At 37.8% G+C, this 13,064-nt stretch overlaps 1 protein-coding gene across 1 annotated transcript in view; it reads right to left on the reverse strand.

Moving 5' to 3' along the window:
- Window positions 1–13,064, reverse strand: part of COL21A1 (collagen type XXI alpha 1 chain) — a 92,920-nt gene that overhangs the window by 62,150 nt on the left and 17,706 nt on the right. The window contains exons 2-3 of the mRNA XM_068183716.1: window positions 6,713–6,832; window positions 4,265–4,816 (exon numbers count right to left, since the gene is read on the reverse strand). Of these exons, the coding sequence (XP_068039817.1) occupies window positions 4,265–4,816; window positions 6,713–6,800 (640 nt within the window). The 5' untranslated portion in view covers window positions 6,801–6,832. The remainder of the gene's footprint in view (window positions 1–4,264; window positions 4,817–6,712; window positions 6,833–13,064) is intronic.

Below are 13,064 nucleotides of genomic sequence, written 5' to 3' on the forward strand. Positions count from 1 at the left end.
TCTCATACTATTTTGAATTGTCACTAATTGTAGTTACAGAGTATTACAATATCTGACTAATAAATATATTGAATTTCATTTCTAAAATTGCACAGTTCCAAAATTATATGAAATTATAGATGTTAATTTCCAAAATGCACTAACAATTTGAATTTAGCATCCCTCCTAACTATAAAATGAGTTTGAAAATGGACAAAGTTAAAATTATCTCTGACTTTTATTTTCATTTTATTTAACTAAAAATGGACTCTGAACTGTTTTGTCTGTTAGACTGAAATCTGCTTGAAGTTATTCTGAATGGAAAAATAGAGTGTGTGATATATTTTCCGTGACAACCTAAGTTGTCTCAAACAAAAAAAAAGAAAAAGAGACAGGACAGTGAAACTTAATACTAAAACAAACATTAGGGTAACAAATCAATAAAAAAGAAAGTTTATTGTGTGTATTGTTTTATTAAAACTATGCTAAACTGCTTACAATAAATATCATTATTCATTTCTCACAGTTTCTTCAGAAAAGCAGCAGTTCATAGACAGGGAAGAGGTTAGGAATACATCCCAATGAAGGGGTGGAGAGCTCTCCTATATTCATCTGGACCAGCCATGGGCTGGAGAACTCCTGTCTCTGTGCCAGGGAATTATCAGCTCAAAGGTCTAGACTGGCTTATTTTCACAGTATGAGCAACACTGCATGACTTCCCTTTCTAACCAACCCCAGGACACTCAGAAGCTCCCCCATTCTGGTGGGGGAGGCAGGATACATGCTCCAACAAAATTCTGCTAATTTTCTGCACAACCTGTCTGTCATAGGAAAGGACAATCATGGGGATTGTCACAGGTACTTGGGGCAGCAGCAAGAAGCCACATAAACTCCCCTTAGTTTTCTTTTCCTCTCCACAGCAAAATGACACCTGACTTCCAAATTAAAAATAAATTATCTGTCTTTTCTACAAGAAAGAATTGCAAGAACTCTGCGCACAATTTGGAAATTAAAATATCTGCTTCCTGAATGCTTTCAAAAATAAAAGAAATACAAAGTCCAACAAAATTTTCTCATTCTTCTCAAAACACAGATTTAAGTTTACTTATCCTGTTAAGAAAGAGTAATAGTGCTTTTCTTCAGGTTTCTTAAAGTGTGCATTGTTATCATGGACCTGTTTTCTAAACTCATTTATTGCAAAGCTGGATAATGGTCACATCACAATTAACAGACATTACAGAGAACCACATACATGTACACTGACAAGTGTAGGGTCGCCTATTAGTTAGAATATTACAAATTTGGTGTAAAATCAACAGCTAAAGGCAGAAATAGGAATACTTTATGTAAGAGGGCCATTATTGTGGATCAGGGCCAAAATAACTAATAACTAATTGGTTCTAAACCAATACCAACCAAAGAAATTAAGCATGTGTAAAATTACACACTAGGAAAGTATTTTTCTTTCAAGTGGCACATTGGTGAATTACATAAAAAATTCCCAGTCAGGTAGACCCTTTCTGGGTCTTCTAGATAATCTTCTGGCAGGACTATTTTGATAACAAACTGAGCCATTATACAACATGCAGAAATTAGTGGCAAAATTAAGAGCTGTCTTCCATTGGAAATGGGGTTTTATTTCCAGTCCATAGCACCAGTCACTTCAACTCTCTAACCTTCTCTGAATTCTTGATGCCTTTAGTGTTTTTCAGATGTTTATTTTCCTTCCTAAAGCGTGAAATAACTTTGTGATATTAAATCCCAGTATCTGGGACAAAGCAACTTTACTCTGCATCCTCCAGACAAACTTCTGAGGTCTGCACTGGGTTTTCTTTCTGAATGCACTCCTAAGACACATTTTTTTTTTCTTTTTGCTATAGCATATTTATAGTACAGGAACATTTGACTTTCAGAATAAATAATAAATATTAAATATTCCTTAAATATTTTCTTCAATTCTGGCTGACAGGTTCATGAAGTCTTTTTTCCCCGATGTACTCTAAAACAAACACTAGAGTCCCCAAAAGGCACACTAGACACCACCTGCAAGCCTGTTCCTAAGAGCAATACTTGCTCCAAGAACCACCAAACCTCGGTCTTCATTGTCCAGAAAGGAAATACTGCCCCTGTGGCCTTTTTGTTTACATTTTTACTTCAGAATTGATTTTAAAACTCCATAGAGCAAAAGCTAGCATTTTTTTAGACATTTACACAAAGACCATGAAGAGAGAACTGCAAAATTTTCAGGCAGTTTCATGTGGTTGATCACAGTCAAAGCATTGCTGCTTGGCCCTCATGGAACTTCCTCTCCCTCAGTCAAAGTCAATCTTAACAACATAGTAATGAGTAAATCAATCAATCAATAAAATAATGCACAACTTAGCTATAAAAATTCCAGTTTATCAGTCTTGGAGTTCACCTGCTAAAGACATTGTGGCTAGAAAAGAAGATGCCAAGTGGCTTTGATTGCTCAGTGAGAGAAGCATCTAAATGCTAAAACAAGGCAAGTGCACAACATAAGGGAGACAAAGCAAAGGGTCACTTCAAGTGAAAGAGTAAGTACACTTTGTATAAACAGTCACATTCACAGATTACTGCTGTAAATCACGTGAAATACCACAGATGAATTTTAAAGGATACTAGTTAACTTGATGCTGAAAGCTGAAAATTCATCTTGATAAAATATAATGGCACTTCTTCTAAAACTTTAGTCAAAGAAAATATTGTGTTTATTTTGTGATTATTTAGGGGAATTTCTCTCTGCATGAAGTTCTATTAAAGAATTTAGCTCCACTTAGCTGATTTAATTTTTGGACTGACAACCTTACTACATCAGCCACAAGGAATTACTATGCTTTTTGTTTAATGTAGCAAGAAATAAACACTAATATCCTCAACAAAAACATCACCATGTTTTTTCAATGAAGTTGATACTTAAAGTGAGAGCAAACAAAATCTATTTTTCACTCTTACTAAGTACAGAAATATGGTAAAACTGAGATAGGACTTGCATCAATTCTTGATGCAACATGTACAAAATACCACTGACATACTAGAGTCTGAATGATACATTTTAGGAGCAATTTGCTATCTTTTTTTATACATAAAAGAAAGCCATTGTTTTACAAAATTTTGGAAAACTCAATGCAGTAATGTTGTTAGCATTCTAAAGTCAGAGTCCCTTTATAATGTTGGTCTTGGCTAACTCTTCTATAAAATTCTTCCAAGAAACATCATAACTGCTTGCTACAGCTCCAGACATCTACTCCACTCTCATGAGCCCCTACCTGGAGTGCTGTGTCCAGCTCTGGGGCCACTATATAAGAAGGATGTGAACCTGCTGGAGCAAGTTCAGAGGAAGCCACTAAGTTAATGAGAAGGCTGAAGCCTCTCTCCTGTGGAAAGAGGCTGAGAAAGTTGGGGTTGCTCAGTATGGAGAAGAGAAGGGTGTGGGGAGACCTTAGGGCAGCCTTCCAGTACCTAGAGGAGCCTTACAAGACAGTTGGAAAGGGATTTTTCACAAGGGCATGTAGTGACAGGACAAGAGGGAATGGCTCTAAACTGAAGGAGGGTAGGTTTGGATTAGGTATTAGGAAGAAGGTTTTTACCGTCAGGGCAGTGATGCACTGGAACAGGTTGCTCAGAGAAGTTATGGGATGCCCCATCCCTGGAAGTGTCCAAGTCCAGGTTGGATGGGGCTCTAAGTAACCAGATCTACTGAAAAGTGTCCTTGTCCATGGCAGGGGGGTTGGAACATGATCTTTAAGGTCCCCAATCCAAACCAGTCTAAAATTCTATGATTTTTGCCAAGAGTCTTTCTTCTGGGTTTTTCAATACATGCTAGAAATATGTATTCAGAAGAACTCCTGTTGTAATGGCAGGCTGTCCTCTCACCTCTCTAGAAATATTGCTGGATTGTGCATGATTATCAGTTGCAACTAGGAAATCAATAAGCTCCATATTTTCAGCAGTATGAGAATTGCTGAAATACTTTAGTGTTTTTAAACTTTATCAATGAAAAAATATTTGGGATTAGGGCAAAAGGATACATATTGAAATTAAACATATACTGTGTTAAACCACCATACCTTTCCCAAATATACCTCTTTGTTTGACAGAAAAAAAATAACATTTTGGGAGGAATTTCCACAAACAAGATCAAAAAGAAAGATCATAGTAAAGAGTATTAGGTCCCTTAGGTTATATTAATCATGCATTCTGATTGTGAAATTAAAACACATATGTACAGAACTACATTTTGTACATTTAAATATTTTGTACTCACCTTCACAGAGTTTCTGTTTTATAACTTCTTTAATTCTCGATATTGCAATATAGTCTTCAACATAAAATACATAAGTTGATGAAGGTTTATTGGCAATAGCTTTAAGTTCATCCTCCTCAATTTCTGAGCCAACACCAATTGCAAACAAAGTGATTTTATTTTTCCTTGCTTCTGCTGCTGCATCTTTGACTTCATCTTGGGATTTTCCATCAGTGAGAACCACTGCTATTTTTGTTAAAAATCGTGAAGATTTTGCAAAAAGATGGTCAAAGGCAAACTGAATAGCTCTTCCTGTTCTTGTATTTCCTCCCAGATAGTGTATGGACTCCATTTCTCTGATGAGATTCTCAGTGGATTCATGAGTTCCAAGGGGAATTTCAAGTACAGGGTAATCACTGTACTGGACAACTCCGACTTGAATAAACTTTGGCCCTATGTCAAAATTTCTTGTAATATTGACAAGCCAACTTTTGATTATTTCAAAGTTTTCTGGGCCAACACTGTAAGAACCGTCCAAGATAAAAACTAAATCTGCCGGAGCAGTTCTGCAACCTAAAAAAAAAAAAAAAAAAATTAATGAACACTTTCTTCCTCCACAGTAAATGTTTTTCCTATCAATTGGTGTTTATATTAGGATCTATACTGACATATGCATTCCAGATGAAAAAAAAATAGCAGAGTTCATCAGGGCAAACTTGTCTAAGATTGTTTGTGTAAGCTACACAGATCCAACTTGGTACCTGAAAGCCATATAATTTTCTGGTTTTTACATTAGCACCAGAAACAACAATGAAAAATTCTGAAATTCAGTTCCTTAGCTGGCAATTGTATTCCATTCAATAAACAGAGAGAAATATATATTGGGTCTTTTCATATCTCATCTGCAGAGATGATAAATATAAAAACTCCTTTTTGTTAGCAAACCAAGCACACTGCAGAGGAAGGCTAAACCCTGAATACTCCAGAATTCTTTTACAAATACCTTTTAATTGACTTCAGATATTGCTGCATGGCATTTAAAGAACTAGTATTATAAAATCCTGAGTCTCAATTGAATTTTGCTTGTAGCATATTCTGATTTTTACAGAAGAAAAGTATTCCATGAACGAGCCTAACCTCCAGAATATAGAATCACATAAGCATTTAATAACTACAGTGTCACTGCATGATGACTTAGGCATGGATTCAGTACTCCTAGCTGTAACCATAAACTTAGTTTTTAGACTAAGTTGCCAACTACAGGTCATGGACAGGCACAAGAATTTCCATAGGGAAGTCCTTCCATGCTACATGCCCATTCTCAGATGGAGGGTGTAACTTTCTAAAGGAGGGAATCCCCTTCCAATGACTGTAAAAGAGGTTTAGATAACTGACACATGAGGTGCCAAGGACATGGCAAAAAGCAGGAGGGATTATTTTGATCTCATGGCACATGAGGTCATAAGGCTTACTGTCCTTTTGTTTTCTGAAAGTCTGCAGCTCCACCACAGGAAGGGGAGCTTTGCCTTACCCTGAAATCTGCCTACAGACACTTCTGGTCAAAACAAGATTTCACCTTCCTTGAAAGCAAGTGAGCACAATCTCTGGAGAAATGATTTTGCAGTGCAGGTGGTGGTGACGAGAAACGACACTGGGAGAAGGAGCGAAGGGCATACTGAGCACATCACTCAGTGGTCCAAGGATGTGAATTACAGAGTAATTTCAGTGGGGAGAGACTCATTATCATTAGACTCTACTAAAAGCAGAGTATTCATTTTGGTGAATACTCCCAGAGCAGGTAGACTGAAAATAAAAAGTCTTTCTAAAGATTAAAAGGAATTTTATGGGCTTTGTTCAAAAATACTCGAAATTGCTGGATTGAGAGCAAAACTAGAGGAAAAAGATTTACCCTAGAAGTATCACTATGGCTTGAGGCAAGTCTTCTACACTTTTTTTATTCAGTCACATTGTCTTTAAGAAAGCTATTTTGCTTTCATGTTTTCTTTTCTTTAAAGCAGATTTAGAGTATTAAAACAGTTTGGTGGGTTTTGAGATACTAATTTTGAAGAATGTGCAAGAAGGTATGTCCCAGAACTAGAGTTAGCTTCTCACAGAACCTTTATTGTTCCTTATTTAGTTTCTCACATAACACTAAGCTATTCAGAACATGACTTCTGAAGCAATGAAAATACAAATACTCCAGACTCAATTTTAAATCAAGACTGAAGCTTTACAGTTCCATCTGCCATCTTGGGCATTTCCAAGACACAAATAAAGACATTCCCTTTCTAATGAAGAAATAAGATATTTAAGCTATTTTTCATATATTATCAGATTTTCACCGGGAAAATTATATTAGAATAACATCACCATCAGCAGAAGGGCACATGTGAACAGCAAAATGGACACTAAAAATTCAAGGCATGCTTTGAAGTTGCACTTATCTGAAATGCAAAAATTAAGACCTACTTGCTCTTGTTTCGCCATCTTCAGCTGAGATATAATCATGTAGTATCAGAACTAACAGCATCTGAAAAAATATTACAATCTGTGCCATGTGTATTTTATTCTCAAGGTCTTGATACAAAACTAGATGGGGAAAAATGAAAAGAAAATACAGTGTTATTATATTACAAAAAAAATCCAAGCTTCTGCAGTTTAAAAACTGTGTCTGAGGAACATCTCTGAATTGAATCTGTAAGACTAGACATGGCCACCCTGCAATGAACCATTGACTCAAAAAGCGTCAGTCATGTAAGCCCAAAACTGAGATTCTAAACTCAACAACACTCACCAGCCTTTTTGCAGAAGCTCAGTTTTCACCAAGGTAGATTTTATACACTTCTCCTGCCAGGCACATTCACAAGTAGGTTATATTCCTAGTCACACTTGTCCAAACACTATCCCCCTATCCCACTCTGTAGCCATTATCAAAAGACATTACCAAAAGATCCAAAATACAGCAAGTGTTTATGTATCAGGTACTAGTGGCGAGGTGCTCCTTCAGTCTCAGCCCCACACCTGACTGTTTCAGGGAGTCTGGGACAGTTCCCACTCCTCTACCCCAGGACTGAGACTGACATCAGCAGTCAGGGTCTCAGCAAGCCCCAGACCTTCCCCAGCAGAGCCAGGCCCTGCAGACGGTGTATTGCAACATCCAAGATGACATACATCTTCAACTTTCAATTTTTTTTCCTCTGTTTATGTCTCCTTTGTTATCATGGTTTATGAAATATAACCCATTGTCAAGCAAACATGCAATTTTAGTCTCATATTACTGTTAAAAATATTGTTTGACTAATGTATTTTAATTAAGAACTATTTATTCATTATGTTTATTGAAAAAAAGGTACCACAATGGTAAAAGATACATTTTTGGACTACAGTATTAGAGATCCATTAATTTCAAGACTATGAGAGAAAGTATACTGAATCTCTTTTGTATCCTCTCATCTCATCCTTCAATGTAAAAAGCAATTTTCAGGGTGAATTCATTTCACTGCAGAGCAGTCAACTTCCAGGAAATTCTACTCCCACCTAATGTAATTCCCCAAAGTTAATAAAGAAAAACTATAATTAGTCTGCTATTAAATCTCTCCTTCAGATTACAGATAATTGCAAGGTATAGCCATATTTTGTTATTCATATTACCTTATCAGAATGTAAGAAAACAGACACACCTTGCAGTCTATGGGATAGGACATAAGATCCAGAACTTTTCCAGTTCTGCTACACAAATACTGGGTTATCACCTTCATTCAGACAGATTACGTGGCAATTTTTTATTCCAGCTATTTGAAAAGGGATCTATTTTAAACTATGAAACTGTGTATAAGGATTGTAATGCAAAAAAAAAAAAATATTACCATAGTGGAGGTAGACAATTTACACAGATTATTTGGTTTGTTGGTGGTTTGTACAATTGATCATTCTAAAATCTCTTCCGGCCTTTTCCGTGTCAAGGTTTTACTGTGGGGTAAAACATGTCTCTCATGAGCCCAATTTGAGTAATAGCAAAGAATAACACGAAATTAAATCTGTGTGGGAAGTTGCAGGTGCCTGAAGGACAACTGCATGCTTTTAGAATATCAGAAAAATGTCAGCCTATAACTGAAAAAAACTCAGATAGACTACAGTAGAGAGAGCTGGTATACATATAAAAAGGCACAGGGCTGACCCTAAAAAATTGTAAAATCCTTTTGATTCTTCCCACCAACCCAAAATAAACCAAAAAAAAACCAAATTATAAGGAATAGTTTTGAAAAAGAAATTTGAACAAAATAGCACATTAACTAATTACAAAATAGAACATTAACTAAGTTTTGCTGTGATTGTCTAAATGGCTACTTATGTAACACCCACAGAATTTATGTAAAAGGAAAATAGAAAACAGGCAACTTAGTGATTTCACTGTTATCAGTCTTCACTAAAAAGTGAGTACAGGGCCAGCTACCATAAATGCTGTAACTTTTTAATGAAATTAAAACAGCACACTAAATTTAAAAAAAAATTATTTTAACAACACACTGTCTTGAATGTGAACTGAATGTGCTCTGTATCATGAGCACAGATATTTCAGGTCAGGTGCAGACACTGGGATCCTACTCACTGGCACTGCTCTCCTTTCACCAACCCTGCAGAAATCACACATGCCTTCCTTCAACTGCACCATGCCCTTTCATCTCTGCTCATCCTTCAGCAAGCACTTACCCACTGCTACCTGCAGGGATGAGCGTCCCAGATCTGCAGGAATGAGAGAAGCTGCAGAAAAGAGGCAGATGTTCAGAAGGGGAAGGGGAAGGCAGTGGCCTGCAAGGAAGGTCTGTGCCTCTAGGGAAGGAGCTGCTCCACAGAAACACTAATACTGCATCCTGGGAGAGGTACATGAGAAAGCAGCATTTGCTGGCTGTCCTGGGGTACAGAGAGGCATCAGGAATGCTACAGCAGCCTACAGTGTATGTCTTTAATGTTGAAAAACATCACATCACAGCAAGATTTCTTTTGGTGAAAACCATGGTCCAACTTATACTCCTTAAAAGAAATCAGTAGAATAATTGTCAAAACAAGCTTATCTGATTCACAGAACCAAACTGTATTCCCTTGACAGATCATCTTTTCCATTTGTGAGAATCCTTTCATTTTCAACAAAGCCTGTACTTGAGAACTCCATTTTCAGTATAAACCAAAATAAATGTTTAGTAGGCCAAAATGGACCTATTAACAAAAAACAAAATTAAAAGGATAAAACCAGAGCTTAAGCAAACAGATAATGAGGATTCCAATGCTCAATTTACCAGAAAGAAAATTATATTATAGCACTGCACTTTTAGAGATGCCAAGCCAACAACTCCAGAGATCTAGCTGCTGTATCTTGACAACACAGTAGTTATTGAACCAGCAACAAAAGTGTACTTGAAACTTACAGAAACACCACCCAATTCAGGAATGAATATTTTAAATAAAACTTTCGGCCTCTGTCTTTTGCCAAATTTTCCCTAGTGATTAGTTTGTGGTTGTACCAAACATAACCAGGAAAACACACAGAACTGCTTTCCCACTTCTCAGTTATACCAAACCACTTTTAACATATGGAAGATGATGTAGGAGAAATTCATACAGGGTTACTAAATAAGTACACAGATGTTGCATCCAACTCAAGTAAAAGGTGGCAGACTGAGAGAGTATTAGTGGAGAAATAGCACGTGTTACTGTATTTTTCAAGGCATCCTCATAGTTGTTTACTTTTTCCACTTTAAAAGGGACAGAGCCCTGCAACCAACCCCAGGTTTTGTAACTCTGGTGATGTATAGGGTGGCAGGAGCAAACCTCTGGCTATCTCCCAGCTCCACCAAATTGTTTAAATTAAAGCCACAAGATTTAATGAGGTATTAACTGAGACAGGATACTGGGTTGGGTGGACCTTTAGTGTGACTCATTGCGGCCATTCTTTCCACTGTATGCTTTTTATCTTGGTATTTTATATGCCAGTTTGATAGCAAAAGGGATGTTAGAGTGAATGGAAACAGTCCTCTAAGGAAAACTGCCTATCTCAGACAGAGGGAAAACAAACAGCTTATGTAAAGGCTTTTGCTCTGAGCTCCCAAAATGAGGTGCTGTAGAGCATACACAATGTATCTGAGTGATTTGAATCAAGACTCCCGCAAATTTCTCTGCATCTGAGAGTACACAGAAGGTAAGGTCCTAGCAGTGCTTCTAAACATCAGACCATTGAACCAATGGGGTAGCAGTGTAAGAACCAGTTCTCCGGGTAGAGTTCATTGTTGTATTGTGATTTTGTATCTCTGTAACAGTTCTGTAATGGTTTTCCCCTTCACCCCCCATTTTCTCCCGGTGGTTCCACCCAGAGCATTCCTGCCTTTCCCTCAATGCCAATCTCCCTGAAAATGCTCAGTCATTCCCCTGTCGCCTCCCTGGTACCTTGTCCATCACTTGGCTCCCCATCCCACTCTCCCAGAATCTTCCACCTTGGGCATCGAGTGAGTGGACGAGGGCCAGGGGTCCCTCCCTTAAACTTCCCCCATTGGTTTGTGTGTCTGTCTGTCCTTCCATCTTCCACGCCCCCAAATCCCCCCATTGGGTGGTGGGTGTCCCTTCCCCCTTGTTACCACCCCAGTATTTAAGATGATTGTGAAAGCCTCGAGGGCACTTTCAGCAGTCGGATACAATGGCATTCGGAGCTCCTCGGAGCTCAGATTAAACCTGAGACTTTTTCCCCGGCCTTGAGTCAGCTCCCTTATTGCCTCCTCGGACGCCGCCTCTCCTCCATACAAGGCAGACAGCGCAGCGCTCTGTCTTAGCCGCTCCCCAAATCTTCCTAAGAAACAGGGAAGTGTCCCCTGCAGCTGACCGTGCCTCTGCCGGGCAGGCAAAGCCAGGGAGCTTCAGAGTGGGCATGGTGGCAGTTCACAAAGTGTTCTTTCTGTCTTCAGCAAAGGTAGGAGACAAAGGTGGTACAATAAAACCTGGCTGCATCAGCCCATACCCTATGAGGGCATGGTCAGAGACAGGTGATAGGCTCCCCCATGCCCATTCACTGTTTGTTGCACACAGGAGGAAAACTCAATGAAGTTTGGAAACCGGTGACACGGCAACTCACCCACATGCTGTCATTGCAGGCAGACTTAATCAATTGGACAGTTCCTGCAACTTATTTCTTGCTTTCTTCTGAGCAGTGCGATTTTGCTGTGCAGCAGCATTTGCACCAACAGGGCCATTGAACTCTGCTGACTGGGAAGGGAATGGAACTCAGGTTTCCTATACAGTGGAAATGTGGTACAGCCATTACTGAAACCAACAGCTTCTACTTGATTTTCAAACTAATTCAAGACTGTCAGTGTGTTACAGATGGCAAAAGCATGCAATTCCCAGAACAGCTTTGCTGCACAGAAGTACACGGAGGTTCAAATGACATCTCCTCTGCATGCGCAGCAGTATAATTTCACATCAAATTTAAGTTTTCAGGAGAAAATTTATGCATCTAAGCAGGTTAGGCACTATTTCCATCTTGCATTTATGATGCCTAAAAGCAGCACCTTCTATATCTCAAAAGGCAGTTTACTGATGCAGTCTTTCCATAGCAATTTTTCCAGTGCCCAGACAAATATATAATTTTATTCTTTCCATGAATACTCTCTGAGGAAACTTTCCATTTAGAGAAATTTGTAATCTTAAAGAATCAAAAAAATTGGTTCTTCAGTGCAGTTTTGTCACTATTCAAATTCATAGAGATTTCTCTGAAAAACCTGGCTTCTCTGCTGCATGAAGATTTCTTGCTGAAGAACTACACTGAAAGGAAGAGTTTCTTCCTTCACTTCTTCCCACTGCTAGTTACTGCCTAAGAAGAAAGTCAGGAAGGGTATGGTTTTAACCTTTTCCAGCATTCTGAGAAAATAACCATACTAAAGGTTATATATACTAGCAAGCTTTCCAAGAATAAGTTAACACTTCTCTCATATTGCATCAGTGCGTAAACCTCTCATAATTCAGCTAGAGATCATTACGTTTGGCATAAAAAGGACAAGTATGAAGACATTACAATAATAATGACTGTAAGGACATACAGAAGATTCTTTGCAGTTTCAAAGTTTACTCAATATTACAGGAACTGTGCAGCAAGAAAAAGAAACTCCGAAAATCCTGATTAGTATGCATGAAATAATGTGGAAAAGTAATGCAATGTTTCATCACCACCTTTTTATATTTGCTCCCTCCATTTTCAGAATTAATGGGATTTGCAAATAAAATGTTAGGGTAATTGACATTTAACTATTTATTTCTATCTCTAACAAATATTGCCAGTCCTATGCATTCAAAAAGTCTATGAACCTATTCTAAGTCAGTTTGTTTCATTAAGTAATTCATCTGAATCTGTATTTATTTTCACTTGGATTTCAGTCCCATTCTGCATTCATGTTTTCCACATATTGTTCCTATTCATTTGTTTTTCTTGGTGGGCACAACTGATGAGGCTGTTATACTTGCAAACATTTAAAATAACAGCATTTCCTGGGAAGAGTGAGGCTGTAAAGATATATAATTAATTTAAGCTTGGTTTGCACATACATACATATACAAGATTGCCTATAAATAGATAAAATCTCCAAAAGTGACAAGTACATCAGTACAAGTACATCATTATCCCTCATATAATTTCCTTCTGTTTCTATTTTGGAACAAAATATTTTTATATAATCAGTAGTATAACAACGTTCAAGCCAGGAGTTTTCTACAACATTGAACATATGATTAAGGATGTGGTTTTATTAAGAGGGGTCAAGAAAGAAAATTACGTGTTTAAGTT

Source organism: Anomalospiza imberbis, chromosome 3, assembly GCF_031753505.1.
Source record: "Anomalospiza imberbis isolate Cuckoo-Finch-1a 21T00152 chromosome 3, ASM3175350v1, whole genome shotgun sequence".
NCBI lineage: Eukaryota > Metazoa > Chordata > Aves > Passeriformes > Viduidae > Anomalospiza > Anomalospiza imberbis.